The 16,739-nt window shown below is 42.6% G+C and overlaps 1 protein-coding gene and 1 long non-coding RNA gene across 2 annotated transcripts in view; both read right to left on the bottom strand.

Annotated features, from left to right (window-relative positions):
- LOC129734720 (uncharacterized) overlaps positions 1-16,739 on the bottom strand; it is a 121,443-nt gene that overhangs the window by 82,187 nt on the left and 22,517 nt on the right. The gene's annotated exons all lie outside the window — the stretch shown is intronic.
- The window catches only part of SERINC5 (serine incorporator 5), a 44,008-nt gene that overhangs the window by 16,320 nt on the left and 10,949 nt on the right, over positions 1-16,739 (bottom strand). Inside the window, exons 2-6 of the mRNA XM_055699185.1 lie at positions 12,889-13,056; positions 5,622-5,800; positions 5,243-5,325; positions 2,267-2,360; positions 433-644 (exon numbers count right to left, since the gene is read on the bottom strand). Of these exons, the coding sequence (XP_055555160.1) occupies positions 433-644; positions 2,267-2,360; positions 5,243-5,325; positions 5,622-5,800; positions 12,889-13,056 (736 nt within the window). The remainder of the gene's footprint in view (positions 1-432; positions 645-2,266; positions 2,361-5,242; positions 5,326-5,621; positions 5,801-12,888; positions 13,057-16,739) is intronic.

Below are 16,739 nucleotides of genomic sequence, written 5' to 3'. Positions count from 1 at the left end.
TACTAACAGCACACATAAAATACACCAAAGCATGAAATACTGCTGTCAGCTTCTCCAGGCCCAAACTTTACAGATGGTAGATCACAAGCAGTCAAGAGTAAATGATAAAACAGCGGTGAATGAGTTTGACAGCTATTACCTCAACTGCTACCATGGTAAGAGTTGTGTAAGCTCCACAACACATTACCAGCCACCAACATTTGAGCCCTCTTTACAGTATGCCTGCCTGATGGCACACCCAGAACGTCTCACAGCTCTGTAGATGCAGCAGCTGAGCGGATGACCAGCAGCAGCACTTCATAGTGTACTTAAAGGGGCAAGAGCAGCACCAGCTCTGAACTGTCATGAGACTCTGCCCAGACATGGCTCATGCCTCCAGACACCCAACTGTGGCAGCACCAGAAATCCAGGAGAAGAGGTCAGCAGACTCACGATTCTGGACACACGGTGATATGGCCACCAGCGACACAAAGAGGCACAGGCCACCATTAACACCAATCAGGACCTTGTTGTACATGCAGCCATCAGCGCGCGTGTAGAAAAGAGCCATGAGGACCAGGGCTGCCACAGCAACGGAGTACAAGATGAGAGTGACCAGGGCAAGCAAACCATTCCACATCTGCTTGTGGTTTGCACCTGCAGTCCTGGGGAGAGAGAGACAAGCACCTTATCTTTTTCTTCCCTTCCTGAAAATATAAAAATCTAGCAATTGAATAGTGCATATCCTCAAACACATAAGACAGTGCTTACTCTCCTGAAGCATGTGTATGTGACTATACCAACACAGGTCTTTGCAAGGTTCCTCCCATGAAACAGAAGGAAACATTCCAAGGTTCCTCCCATGAAACAGAAGGAAACATTCCTTAGCATTAATGTTCGCCTTCTGTATTATCATGCCCAGCTGTTTCTGCAATTATAGCCCATTGTGACTCCTAGAATTCCCAGTCTCTGGTATCAGCACATCTCACCTCAATACTTCAGGGACTTCCTCAGCAGGAACTTGGGAATGCCCCAGGCTCAGCTAGCAGGTGGTGCTCTTCACACAAGGACAGCAAAGGCATATCACTTGGCACAGCTGCTCTTCTGGCCCCTGCACTACCTGGACAGTTCTACTACCCCCTTGCTCAAAAAGCGTCCTCCCCCTTTGGGTCTATCCCACCAGTCTCCCTCAGCTAAAGCTGTCCATCTTGTCTTCCTCTCTTCACCTTCCAAGTACCTTTTGGAAATATCATTGGGGGTTTTTTTAGGAGTAGCAACTAAAAAAGTTGTTTTGACACCTTTTTGGTGCAAAGGAGGTTTTTCGGGTTTTGATCTTGTTTTGGTTTTTTTTGTTGGGTTTTTGTTGTTTTGTTTAGTGGAAACATGACTTACTTCAAAAGAGTATCTAATGTTGAGAGTGCTGCTGTTGGAAATATTTCATCCACAGAAAAGCAGCTGCTGTAATTAACAGCAAAAATATCTGCAGTATAAGGAGATCTTACCCCTTACTCCATGAAAACAGGTATTTGACAAAGCAGAAAGGTTTGCTAAAACTCTTAGCAGTCAGTATGCTAACTAGAACAAGAGAGGACTGCAAAGGTTTGCAGAGGAAGAAATGAAAGACAAAAAGCATGGAGGTGGAGGTAGAGGATCCTGCATATATGTGGGAGGACAAATTAAATATTTGAAATGTATTAAAGGCTAAGGCCTAGGAAAGCAATAGCAAATATGCTTAAACCAAAAATAAAGTCAATGCCAAAACGGGGTATATGTGGATTGATAATGGAATATTATGTAGATGAAAGCAAAAAAGTTGAAGATAAAGCAGCAGTTCTCATGTCAAGAAAAAAAATTTAATGTGCATTAAGCTGACACAAAAAAGCAGGATTTACCAGTTTACATCACTGCACACAGCTCACAGTTACATTTTGCAAATCCAGTTTTATTCCCTTGCACCCCCTCTCTTTCTTAGCAGGTATATTTTCATACAAAATATAAACTAACTTAAAGTAAGGCACTTCTGCATCCCAACACACTATTACATACTGGAAGATGAGCAATTCCAGTTAAGAATAAATCACCAGAACAGAAGTGAGTAAGGAGGAAACACCTTTGCTGAGGAAGGAGAAAGTGGATGTAGCAAAGATGAACAGCTCTAAATATTGGCATTAAAGTGTCTTCTTTCAGAAATTACATCCATGCTACTTTTAAATTCTTTGTTACAAGAAATCTATTGTTCAGGAGTCCACCAGAATTTTACAGAAGTAACTACTTGCCCAACACATACCAATTTTTATTCCATTTGTGTGCAAACTCAACAAGCAGGATGAGCTGAATGGCAATGAAAAGGAAACCTCCTGTTGCTCCTACGTAGCGCCAGGCTGCAAAGCAGAGGGGCAGAAAATAGGTCAAACTGCAGTCACCTTTCCCTTAGGATAAAATGGAATTATCGTCTATGCAGTGAAGCTGTTATGCTGTTTGAATATCCCAAGCCCACAGATATAGCAGGAGATGAGAGATTTCAGCTCAGCTAACTCAAGCTTACCTCCCTGATGAATTCAGCTTGCAACCTGCCACACTTTCAAAATAAGCCTGTTAGGACATTTACTGAGTTTCCCTAACCTAGAGAATTTTTGTGGAGACTGAGTTACTATATTCAGACAGAAAATACTGAAACCTTTATTTGTGACTGGTGGGAGGGAGGTAGTGTGAAGGCATTTTCACAGGCATCTAAACCCTGAAATTGTAAGGTACTGGAACCCAGTACTAAAAAGGGCAATTTCTTCCTTTCCAGATTCCAGTACCACAGAAAAACAAAGGTGGAGCTTATCTATTTACAAGCGTTGTCCCTAGCCACTCCCAAAGAGATGGGAACACTTGATACTCACTGACTAGTTTTCAGACAAGTTACTTGACTACTTAACCACTGACCTACATATACTGTATTTGGGTAGCTATTTGGAAACTTTGGAGAAGAGACCTCTATTTTGCGACATCAGAAGTGTCTGAGGAAATACTGATACCTGTTTAAATGTTCAGTTGCTTATACAGCTTGTGCTTATACAGCCCAGGCATAGGCTATAAATGACTCCAAACATGCAGCTGATTTCACTGAATATGACCAAGGAAGTGTACTAGTGAAATTCAGCCATATCCTACCATTGTGTTTTCCTTTTGAAAAAAGCTTGTGGGAGTGAAGTGGAAGAACAGAACAGTCAGGTCACGTTACCCTTAGCAGAAGATGCAGAGATTTTTTTTGTTTTTTTTTACTGTACCATAACCTCCTTATTTGAAAGCAAGCAGAAACGCTATTTGTCTGGTTTTGCTAAGCATATTATATGCACTTGATAAGCATGCTGTTCTTCAAACAAACAAAACAAAACCCCCAAAAAGCTAGCATATAAAAAAGTACATATAAAAATATGCAGGGAACAAGGTGTGTGCATGTGTTTGGGAGAGGCAGAGCAGGAAAAAGCAGACCACCAATCCAGTGAGTAATTAAATAGCCAGACTTTCATGATATCCCACTGCCACAGGCAGGACACTGCAAGACGTTTTAGATCCATCACATATAAATTTAGCATGGCCAGTATAGATTTAACACTACAGCCCAGCCAAAACTTGTGCTTGCACATAATACTCCTCCATTATTAACAACTGCTAAGCTTGAGAAGCATAGCAAGAGTTTGTTTTGGTTGGTTTTGTTTGGTTTTCTGTGTTTGGGTTTTTTTCTTCAAAAATATACGCAAACTGGAAGAAGGCTTAAAAAGAAAAAAAACCCCAACAGTGCAAATGTATTGATGGCAGGGAAAAAAAGGGAAAACAAAAAGACACAAAATACCCAAACCATCTATAAATCTCAAACTGAGGGGCTGACTGGAGGACGGTTCAGCAGGATGTGCAGGAATACAGCTTGAGACAGAAAAGTCAAGAGCTAATCTGTGGAAGAAAGCTTGCCATGCTGTATCTCTACACTAGGTTAGACTGCTGTTGAGAAACACCACTCTAACGAGCACAAGAAGTTGTTTCCCCTTTTCCCCAAACACTTCAGTTCTTGAAGAATTTTCACCATGAAAAGGGTCACTTACAAAGATGGTAGGCAGTCTGATCATGAGTGCAATGTGTTGTACCACATGTTCCAAACAGTGATTAGACACTAAGAACATACAGTCATCCCGTGTCATCACGGAGGATAGGAATATGGATAAGGAGCCCTTCACATCTGGGGTATCAAAATGAACCAAGACCAAACAAACAGTAAGAGCAACAAGTTGCATTACACCCACCGGTGGTTTACTTGAAGTGTTTTTTACCTTAGTTTCCCAGAGCACTGTGCTCATAGTACGTCTGCCCACTCTGTTCTCTTCCCCTGTGTTACTCCTTCCTCCTCCCCTTTTAAACACCCCAGCTAGAGGAGACCGGTGTTGAAAACACAGGTAACCAAGCAAGCCTTTAGTGGAAGCAGGCAGCATACCCAACTGTTTCTTTGCATTACTGATCCCACCCCTTTCTACCTGCCCACCCTCAACAGGCTTAAGGCCTTACAAGTACCCAGCAAACTGAAGAGCCCAAACCTATCCCAGTATCATTGGGATTTTTGCTCCTAGACCACAAGAGGCCTGTGAGAAGGCTTCCCCCGGAACTGGCATTTAAGCGCTGGCCCAGTATGAGCATGCTCATGCAGTGCCAGGGCATCTTCCAAAACTGGCAATGCTTCAGGCACAGTATCCTCAGCAGAGCACTCACAACACACCCCAAGAAATCTAATTTTACCTTACTGCATTTACGCCACCAGTCTGAACGCTATCAACATCCCAAATTCTTTTGCAACACTGCAGGTTTCCAGGCAGCAAGCACCAGAGCCTGGCAGGTCACCGTGCCCCCTTGAGCACTGGCACCTCTCCACCACGCAACACTGGCTGCTGTGCTGTGGCAGAGCTACCTGCACAAGCCAAACTAACATGGCTCTGCATTTTCAAGTGAACAATTTCTTGTGCACCATTACAGCTCCCTGCTTTAATGTGCAAGACAGCATGGCAGTGGTATTTTTATCTACCTATTTGGCCTGTTCTTGATCAGAAAAAATTATGCTCTTTACTGCACAGAGTTCCCCCCAAACAACTCCAAATAATCCTTCTGCATCTGGAATATACTGATTTTATTTGAAGAAATATGGCAATCATCATGTTGATCAGGCCTTTAGGATTTATAACCACTCACAAGGTAGTACAGAATGAAGCAGCGTAACAAAACAAGGACATACCATTGAGGAAAGTGTCCTGATCAGGAATGAAGAAGGCTCCTGAGCACATTGCTGCCAGAATTACAAGTTTAACAAGCCAGAATCTAGACAAGAGGACAGGAAAAAAATAAAATAATCTGGTTGTAGTAAGAATTAGAGGTCTTCAACAAATGTACCATAAGAAAACTCAATTTAAAACCCAACAAGACAAAAAAAAGTCTTTGATGACAGATAGCCACTTTAGTTAGTTTTCACTTGCCTAGATTACTCCTCACAAAAGCAGTAAAATCAGCTTTTGTTTCATTTTGGGTTTTTTGCCTAGTACTACACCCAACTGGAAATGAGGTAGCACAAACCTGTAAAGAGTAATTGGAAATTAAGCCATCAAACAGGTACTTACCCATTATGAATGTATGCTCGGCAGCTTTTGCTGCTGTTAATTTTGATGGTGAACAAGAAGAACAAAAAGAAAAAACAGGCCATTCCAAAACAGACTTTGTACACTGCAGAGTATCCCACCAACTTCTCACACGTCTCACCCGCCTGAATACCCTTGCACATCTGCTTGTAGAAGGGAATCTGAAAAGCACAACATATTACAAGCTGTTAGATAGGACACAGGGCTCCTCATAACCAAGCATGTCTATGTCTATGTCCCACCAACTTTTCACTGGCTTCATTTAACACCTTTCACTCTTGACAGGCTCCAGCCTGGAGTTAAGGGTTCAAGGGACATAAAGAAATGTATGCCATAAGGAACTGGAGTTTTCCAGAGCCTCCACTCTCAAGTCCTTCCAGATGCTTTGGGGTACAAGCCTACCTACCTTTCCTTCAGCTATACCTGCCCCTTACTGCTGATCTCCTCACCTGGGGGACCCTCTCCTCTCTTCCCATGCTTTACAGCAAAATACTTCAAGTGCTTCAGTAATCCATCTTACCTAACCATACGGCAGTTTTACTAGCTGAAGGGGCACGAATGGAGCTGCAGGGCAAGAAGCTCTGGTTCGTGCTGCCCTCAGTGAAAACGTGGACTGAAGCACACCCAAGCAGCACAGGGGCAGCCAGCCTCCCCCTCCTCTGTCACAGCCAACAAAAGCGAGCTGTGCCAGTTGCCCTGATTTTTTTTCTAAATTAACAGGAAGAATTCCACCCTTCTCTTGACTCATTAAATATTTGCCTTTGAGGCCTTGCTCTCGCCATGAGGGCAAAGCAAACAGAGGTACATTTTGGCTTCAGTTTTGCCAGGCAGACATGATGTTGGGTGCTCAAAAAAGCATGTCTGTGTGGCCAGGACCCAATTCTGTGGGGTGTCTCTGTGCAGACACTCTCCTTGCAGCCAGGGAGTCATTTAGCTGTGCTGAAGTACAGACATTTAATTAGAAAACCATAGTTTTCAAAGAAAGAAGGGCCTCTCTGTACACTCACAGCTCTCAGCTGAGGCTGGTGAGACCAGCTGAGCAACACATCAAACTTATCTGGAGCTGACTGCTCCTACCTGCACCAGGTAACTGGAGGAGAGAGAAGGCAATGTGTGCCAGGACACAACATGCACAAATAAATAACCTGGGCAAAGGAAACAGGAATCAGTCTTCAGAAAGCATTCAGCCAGGCCAGATTTTGCTTAGGAAAAACAGACATACAAAGATTGTGGGCAACACCATTCCTGAACACTTCCAAGAAATTAGCAAAGATAGGAGTCTCTCCTTCCTTCAGCAGGCAGGTCAGCACACAAAACCAGGACAGGGAAAGAACAAACAGGATCTGATAGCAAGCGATCAGGTAGCGTTCCCAGCTGGGTAAAAAGCCATCCAAGATGCAGGACACAAGGGATAAACGTGACCGGCTGGCTTCTAGCCACCAGGCTCTGAAAGCCTTTCCCTCAGCAGGGTATGGCACTTCCCACCCCATACCAGCAATCCAAACCAGTCAGGAGCTCAACAACCCTCCTAGCAGTTTCCCAAAAAGGGGAAATATTTTAGCAGCTCACAGCACCAAGTTGCTATGGTAAGGGTAGCAAACCTAACTACAGTACTGAGCTGATCCTAGGTGGGCTAGAACCAGAAAGGAGATGAAAAGCAGGTCTCAACACAGCTGCATGTTGTTACGAGAATGGATTCAATGTTACAAGAATGGGCCACTCTGAGATGGTCTTCCAGAAGGAACTCACAGATCAGTAGCCCCAGTGTAAGAAGCTGGACAGTAAAGAAGTAGCTGTGGCTAGCTCACATCCAAGAGTCTTTAGACAGCTCCTGAGAAATTGTCTGGAGCATCAGTGACACCCTTCCCAGGTGTGAAAGGCAATGAAACGTCAGACTTGGCAAAAGCACCAGCATTCAAAACAAGCAAATGGATTGACTGGAATAATTAAAGGGACCTATCAATGCACAGTGATGCTAGGGAAAGCAACTGGGCTATCAGCTGATGCTTTCCTGTTCTTTGCTTACAATAACCATCAGTCAGCAGAGATTAAAAGGAAGCATAATACTGAACTAACAATATTTCTGAGAAAATTAGGTATTTGTTTGATACAGGTGATAGCAGACCAAGGAGACAGATTTCTCTAAGAGCTGTACTTAGTACCAAGCAGCATTTTGCTTATGAGACCTACAGAACAAAACCAAAAATGCCATGGTACTTGATTAATTGACTAGCTAATTAAGAACAGCTAATTAATCTCTGGGCAACTGTTGATGGGTATCTTCTTTAATTGCATAGGTCTCTACAGAGATCTTGATGGGATTTTTGACCCTCTATGTTCTTTCCTCCATTTAGTAGTAATTTCCTTACAGATCTGGCTGAGAGAAAATGGATGGATTCATAAGAACAATAGCTCAGTTTGTGCCTACACAGCCACAAAGAGCTCAGCTATCACGTAGTATGTGCAACACTATGCACCAGTAAGTGATGGCCACAGGAATAGTCCTGTGGGATTGAACACCCTTTTTGGAGACTTGCGATCCTGAAGGAACAAAACAAGAATAAAATCAAACTCTTGGGGACCCTGACAGATAATAAACATGAGCACAATGCTGGTGACAAAAGGCTGATGTAATGAAAAGGGTATGTTTTCATGACAGGATGGTCTATGGCTGGGAACAATTTATCAAGGCTTGTATGACTTCTTCACCGAAAGTTTAAAAAGACTGGTTGGTTTGTTTGGTTTTTTTAATTCTGTATCTCTGAAACATTCAGCTGCTGAGCAGCCTGCCCAGCCTATGTGCTTTACTAGGCTTTCCATTTGCTGGGTAGTTTTGCCAGCTGTTAAAGGCACAGATTAGTTATCTGCCAAGTCTGACATAGTGAAATATCTACTTTTATACTGTTAAAAGCAACGTGAGTTAAATTCTTTGGCCTCTGAGTAGGGGATAAAGCATTCTTGCTGCAGAAACTCAGTATCCACTCAGATAATGTAAAGGCCTTTGTTGCTGCACAATAATGATGTTATCACAGCAAAGCTGGCAATTTTCCAAGTGCACTGAAACAAAACATTTTGAGATGATAGCAACATCTACAGAAACAGGGACAGACTACCCTGAACTTGCTTTCCCGTCACTGTGAGTTGCTGACACCTGAAATAAATGGAGTGAAAGAAGCAAGCCAACATGGCCACACCGCATCCAGGCTCCAGCTGGCAGGGGCTTAGCCACCTCTGAGCCTGGGTCTGTCTGTACCCAAAAGTGAATTCAGGAGCATGGGAAACAGCATCAGAGGGGGAATAGGAAAGAAGAAATGTGTAGAAATGGGCCTGCAGAGCCCAAAGGAGACTGTGTTTGTATGGACATACTCAACCAACAGAGGGAGAATGAGAATGTGGCAATGAACTTTGTTATGGAAATAGGGGAAGTATGAAAGAAAATCTGTGTAGAGGGGGAGACAAGGGCAAAAAAATGGGTACAAGAGCCTGTCCTGAGCAGCTGAGAAATGAAAACCAAAAAAACCCAATCAAACCAAAACATATGCCATCTTGCATCTATGGCTAAATTCTTATCAGAAATAGGCAATGGGCATCTGCACTTAAAAAACTCATTTTTGGTAGCAAATGTGATTTTTAACATACTGTAATTAAGGGCCAAAATATAAACCTGGCTGGGGAAACAAGCCTGAAAGCATGCTCTGCCAGAACACGTAACAATCTAGAACTAAAACGCTTTGACACAACTGCACTGGTTTTTACTGGTGCTCATTTTCCTGAAAACATCTTTCTTATTTTCCTTTCATTATTTGAATAGGACATGGAAATTTTCAGGGTAAACCCCCCAGTTTTGAAACAGCTTTAATATTAAAAATAAATCTAAAAAATAAACAAAAACACTACTTTGACAGATCAAAACAATACTCTCCCTTTTCTTCTCTGAATTATCCTTTCAAAGCCTGTGAAACGCGAGTTTTGCTTCAACAGAACATTTGTGAGTAAAGTTGTACCTGTTTTTCAAAAAAAGAGAGTAACTGAAAAAAAGACATATAGATTGAGGCACAGAAGCACTTCTTCAAGTTGGGTTCTGCTTTGCTTCATTTTGGAACAGAGTCAAGTCTCTAAACAATTTTGTGTAAATGCATATTGGTCTTTTCTGTCCCCATCGCTGAGGCTCTGACATCTTGATTGATGCTCTACCCCATCTTTTGCCTTGATACACAACCTTGTTCCTCTGAAATCTATTCTACACACTACTATCCAAATATTTTCCTGGTCAAAACCATCCACTCTTCCCTACCCCTCCATTGCCTCTTGCTTCTTCCCCAGAGATCAAACAAAAATGCCCGGGTTTCTTTGCACATTTTTCAGAATTTAATTCTTCGGTCCTCTTCCTCTTGGTGTCCCATGGGTGCAGAAACAGCTCAAGAGATGGGGAAAAACAGTGAAAACAACAGAGAAAAAAAATCTCTCCCAAAAGACCCTGTTCAATTGTTAAGGCTTGCCACAAAATACAACGTCCTCAAAACGCTGCAGGTTAGATTAGGAACCAAGGTTTTGAAACCATAATTAAATACTCCACAGGTAGCATGTCCTCCCACTGACACGGCTTCGTCCACCTGCCAACTTCGGTGAGGATGTGGATGGAAGCTGAGCTCCCTGGGACAGTGCTTCATTTTTCCAGCCATGTTGCAGGGCACAGACCAGTTCCCCAGCTCTGGGCTGGCACCTGCAAATTAGGAACTGAAAAATTGTCCTAAACATGTTTTACTTAACAGAATGCATGACCATGGGGATAGAGAAATACTGCAAAACAAATACAAACGTTTTTTAAAAGTCTCTGTTCACGGTGTCCATAAGAGAGTCCATTTGCTGCTGTTCCCTCTCAAAATAATACCGAAGGACGAAGTGCTACAATAAATACTTTTAGAACTATTTTAGACTTGGGAATTTATAGCAAATAAACTAAAAAAAGCCTCTAACTGACAAGAGAGAGAGATCCCTTTCACATAATTTCAGCAAAACATCAGTTAAAGCAGACAAATGGTTCCCTGACGAGATTATGGGTCCCTAAAGGACCACACTAAAATTTTAAATTTAATTTTAATACAAAAATTTTAACAATCTAATAGAAATTAATTAAAACACTGTCTCCTCTCAAGGAAGAGTGGGTGAGGTCCTAGAAGCACCATGCGAAGTGTTTCCTTGTAATCTGGCTTCAGGACCTAGAAGTGCTTCACGGTCCAACCAAAAGCTAGGGAATCAGTAAGTGCCCAGCACTTTCAAAAGACAGTTCATCATTGGGAAGCTGAGACTGGTTAGTCTGAATAAACATTTTCAAGGTGCGCTCTGTTACAACTGCCCTGAATTAGCTTCAAGAGTCTTTGAACTCTTAAGCGCCCTGAACATAATTATTAAATTAGAGAGCAGATAAAGAAAGCCTACTCACAGATGGCCCATTTCCCATTTAAAGACATCAAGTGCTCTAAATGCAGAAGGTGATTATCGTTCCACTTCACACTAACAGCTACTCTTTGTGCCATTTCTTCCCACACTGAGTTTTCAAGCCTATGAACTGGAAAAGAAATTTGGCAATACTGAAAAGCATGTTGTTGAAGGCTTCTTGAATCACTCTTCTGTTGGATAAAGAGCCGGTATTTTTTGTTAGGGATACAAGCTGCATTAAAACCACACTTCTGATGGAAAATGACTTTATTAAATTTGGACGTGAGCACATAATTTGTCTCCCACACACTTGAGTTCCTTGGGTTATTCACTTTATTGCCAAACTAAGCATCTAGTAAGTCAAAATAATTCCTGGCAAACAATTTCAGCACACACATGTTGAACAGTTTTTAGGTTGCAGCTCCCAGGCAAGCATCATGTCTGTCCTGGGTGCTCTTAGAAGGCTGTCAGCAGCTTCCAGTGACTGGTGGTAAGACAGTGGCACAAAGATGGCACTAGGATACTTCAAGCAAAGCACTATTATATGAAAGAAAATTAAGACAGAACATACAAGAAAGGTACAACAGGAAGAAAGAAAGGTCACTGGCAGCAGAACACAGAAACCTTCACACCAGCCTTGTCATAAGCCCACTGGTTCATCTGTGTTGCAGACCCAGGGTGCTACCACCAGCTTCTGGATCTGGGTTGCTGTGGAAGGAAGCGTTTCACAGACAACTGGAAGTCAAGTGAAGAAGGTAAGGAGGGCATCAACTTTACCAGCAACTGGTTAAACGAGGAAACAGCCTTAACTGTGCACCCAGGAGCAGGTACTTCCTCTTGGCAGGGTCACACAAAACAACTAGATGCCTGCAGAGAAGGAATCCTTCTGAACCTCCAGGGCAAGCACATTCACAACCTCGATGCAGGTCTGATGCTGACTTTGGTGCAGAAACTTAATTTTTAAGAATTAAGCAATTCAGCCATTGTTGCCTCTACTTCAAAAAAAAGATTTCTTGTAGTTTGTAGAGAGTGAGAGAGAGGATTTGTGCTGCTGAGAGCAACTTGGGTGGCTTAAGAAACCAAACCAAAGATGTGGTACAACAGGTCTAGTGTATGACCACAAGCAAGCTGGCCAGCATTTAGCTTAGGGAAGTTATACTGAGACTCTGAAAAAAAATTGAGTTTTAAAATCTAGTTTTAGCCACAGATCCTTTCACGCTTTTGAAGCTTTTTAATTAAAAAGTCAATCAGAGATGTACAGTATCTGCTGTGGTTAGAGGCCATATGAACACAATGACTCAACACACTGAAGAAAACCCCTTGTACAGGATCTGTAGCATTGTGCACTGCAGGAGTCTGTCACACAGCACCAAGAACACAGGATAAAATCATAAATGCAGCACCTGAAGAGTTACTTTGTAATTTGCTGCTCCTGTACTAAACATGTTGCCAGAGACAAACTAAATGTCAGACTGAACCAATTTGCTCTACTGTAACTTGTTCCCTAACAACCTCTAGTGATATACCCACACAGCAAACCTTGGATGGGTTCACTGCAGCATGTTTATGCAGAATGAAAAAGGAGGAAGGCTGCTAGTCCTGTAATCATTGACTCTTCCTGTTGTGAAACACACTGGATGGGTGAGCAACTGACAGGAAGAGCCTGAGCACAGCAGATCATCCCATCTGGGTCTGGAAGTGGAAGAGGGAATTGACTGCCTATTCTGAGGGAGCACCCCTACATATCAAGGGCTGTGTAAGGAGCCCTGTTTCTTTCCAGGGGCAGCAGTGGGTTCATCCTCTTACTTACATGCGTTTTCATTTCGTTAGCTACTGTTGTTGACATCATGACGCAACAGATGATAGTCACGAGGATAAAGTAAAGCGCATACATGAAACGGGTGCTGGTTGACTGTTTTATCTTGGGGCAGCATTTGCAGCACAAGGAACAAGCAGCAGTACCGCAGCAGCAGGCCAACTGGAAAACAAGACAAAAACCACAAGTCATTCCATCACTGCCTTTAGGTTTCTATTGAAAAAGTCAGACAGGGAAGCTGGGAGATTTCCAGTAAAACACCAGAATTTCTTAAGTCTTCTCCTCCCAGCTGAGAAGCATTTAAGTGGAAGCAGACTGTCTTGTTTATCAAAAGTCAGTAAGTTTAAGCACATCAGTTTCTAGCTTTCCCACCCACTAAAGAATGAGAGTGAAGAGGATGAGGAGGAACTGTTTCCAATTTTTTAATTCCACTTTTTGCTGTCTCTGTGCAGCTCATGGTCCAGACATGTTTCACCCAGCAGAAAAGGCACTGCAATGATTAGGCTCTACCTATTTCTTGCAATACACTCTCCACGCTCAGCAATGAAAAAACAAATCTGCACAAGATGACACAGACTCCAAAACTATTTGCTTCTAACATACACACAAAACTATTTTATTAAGACAAGCTGAAAGTTTTGTTTCAAAACAAGCTGTACAATCCATTTCAAGTCACCAGAACCATACTGTTCTTTTTTAAGGTGCCCTTTCTGGTACAAACACAAACAAACAAACTTTCCTACAGAACTTTTTATGGTGCTAAAGACTTAAGAGTAAATTAAAGAAGGGACGGAAAACTGTTTAAGCCACACTTTGGGATAGTTGTCCTGAAGGCTTTATAAACAGACAACAGCTATAAAAAAACCCAAACTCAAACCAACAAATATGAAACTACGTTAACAGTTCTAGATATTTTGGACAGTAGAGAAAGAATATGGAAATACTTGGCTTACTGCAAACAAGGCAAAAGACAGCTGAGCTTGAAGGACCCCAAATACAATAGCACCATCTTGAATTGAAGAAAGTCAGAGAAGAAATGCAACTTCACAGTTATTTAGAGACACACTCTAGTTGTTGCGAAGTTGAAAGCGGTGATTCCACATGCAAGATAGCAAGGCAAAAACCCCCACAGCTGCAAGGAAAATAATACTAGATCAATTTTAGCTGATACCGTCTCCAATGTTTAAACGTTACTAGAGATGGGATTCCTTGTGTATTCCTTCCTTCCTGCAGCTGAGGGTCCACCAAGATAAAAACGAAGCAGAAAGCACATAATTTCCTTATTCCACAGGAAGAAAGGTACTGAATAAACCCTGAAAGGGATCAGGCTTGATGCTTATTATTGCCTTGCTGTGAATAGTATGATTAACTTTCAAAGAGGATGAATTCACCTCCCCTGCCTTCTACTTCTAGGAAAGTCACATATAAAAATATACATAGAAGCCGTATTTTTATACATATGGTAGCACAGTCCTTTGCCAGGCCCCTCCTTGCAATAACCAGCAGCTTCACATGGCTCCCATGCTTAACCCAGCAGCTGTAGCCATATGGAGTTTTGGACATCGGCAGGTAGCCAGGAGCAGGGAACCGTCTTCCAGGTCTCACTGCTGCCAACCCAGAGCAACTTCACCCCTCAGCATTCACATTTTTGAGGGGCTCCCTGCGGCTAGTGTGTAGCACAGGCGTGGTGTGCTGCCAGTGCCAGGGACTCGAGCACACCAAAGCAGCTTTCTCCCAGTGTTTCCTCTGGCCTCAGAGGAGCTGCGGGGTAGTAGTTCAAAGGACACACTTGCAAGCAGTTGTACAAGATGGATGGCTTTTTTTAGCCCTTGCCAGAGGATTAAAACTGCAGAAGGGCCACATTTGAGTTGTCCAGGCAAACTTCACTACCTTGCATGTGCCTTCAGGCACCAAACCACCACCCGCCATCTCCCTCCCAGCACACTTCTTCTGCCAGCATCAATGACGGTCCAACCCAGATAAGGGGGTTTCACATGTGTTTGCAGACACACACATCTGATATAACTCCACAGAGCCTCACAACCATACTTGCTGATCAGAGCCCCAAATAATTTTGAAGTATCTTGAAAAGACTCCCAGCTTAAAATTTTCTTGCCTTGACTATCTGCTGCAACACTCAAGCTCAAGCTTTTGCCTTTAGCCCCACAGAAAGGGCGTAGCGTAGCTTGCCTCACTTGACAACAGCTTTTCAGTTTGCAGAAGACATAAAATGGAGACAGTCCAGCCTGGCTCCCATACTGCCCTTCTCTCAGTTCACCGCTGGATCTCACACCAGAGGAGACGGGGCCTCAAAGCATGCAGCTGCTAAAACTGCTGCTGCTGCAAAACAGAAATCCTCCCCAAAACACACAAAGCTCCAACTGTGGCAAATAAACAGAATAGGCTCATGTTGGCACCAAAGCTGGAAATTAAAAATACTACGTGCATAAGCACATCATGTAAGTATACTTTCAAAATAGAAGGCAGTGGTGGCTGAATGGCAATTCTATTTTTTATATGTAGTGAAATTAAATTAACTTTTACAGCATCAATATATGCCCAAGAAGTAAGGAATCTATGGCAAGTTACCGATTCAGCAAACAAATACAATAGTAACATTTCCAAACAAAAACATACCAGACAAGTATAATCCATCCCCTTCAGAATTATGGAAAAAAACCAGAAAAGATTAAGACTAAAGGTCCTTTCAATCTGTGTCAGCCAGATCTAACGTATCCATGATGAACTCCAACTGGAGGCCCCACTCACCGTAACATTAAAAACTATAGTATAGAAGTAAAAAGGTATGTAGCTTTGGCATTTGTAAGGGGAACAACATTTTCCTAAGCCAGGTGCTAGATAGCTCTGCCAGTGAAATCTCATCTGTATCCAGCAACGTGTCTGCTATTCCAGTCATGGGGATTCCTGGAGCTGCTACTTAAAGCAACAAATACTTAAATGGAATATATAAGTCATTTATGCATTGCTCTACATTACTTTGAGAGATTTTAATGACAGTTTTTAATACCTATACCCTATAAATTGGCAATATTTGTGAAAAATACCAGCGTCTCCATCTTTTTTCAGATGCACTCCTTTAAGCACTCTGAATGGCCATGGAAACCATAAAAAGTTGGTTAGGTTATTCAGTCACAGTGACAGATTCAGTGGTTTGGGTTTTTTTTTTTGCTGGGTTTTTTTTTTTTTTTTTCTTCCCCTTTTTAAAACTCTGGTTATGACTAACTACATTCCAGAGTGGGCCACAATGAAATAGGTGTTACCTAAAAATAAATGAAAACAGTCTTTGTCCCAAAGAGTAAGACTTGCCACAACACGACCCAAGAGGTTTCAAAGATGTTATCTTTGGGTGACAGACTTCAAAGCCCACATATATAATGAAATCTCTGTGAAAAGGATGCCGTCTACATGCAGCTAAACTATGCAGTCTCTCTGATGCCACACGCTTTACTGCAGGCATGGCCCATCTCACCTCACCTCCACCTTCTGACTGTAGCGAGGGTCTGGCCAGGGGCTCAGGACCCACTGGTGCAGAACTGTAAGCCAGTAACAAATTCTTCCCACATTAAAAAACTGGGCTGTGAAAAAACAGATAGCAATGTCATAAATCTTTTACAGATTTTGCTGACCATTAACAAAAGCTCCTCCAAAGGACGCATTCTGCAGAAGGAAGGACACTGTGTGGTTTTCAGGACAGAGACAACCCAGACAACCCAATCTGTGATCGCCGGCAGCAGGCAGGCCTTGAAAATCCTTGTCTGTACCTTCAAAGCTCCCTCAAAGTCCTAGGATCCTTCCAAGCCCAGGGTTCCCAAGAGCCCAGCGCA

This window comes from Falco cherrug, chromosome Z (genome assembly GCF_023634085.1).
Source record: "Falco cherrug isolate bFalChe1 chromosome Z, bFalChe1.pri, whole genome shotgun sequence".
NCBI classification, from domain to species: domain Eukaryota; kingdom Metazoa; phylum Chordata; class Aves; order Falconiformes; family Falconidae; genus Falco; species Falco cherrug.
The sequence above is the reverse complement of the archived record's forward strand: the minus strand, read 5'-3'. Positions and strand labels throughout refer to the sequence as shown.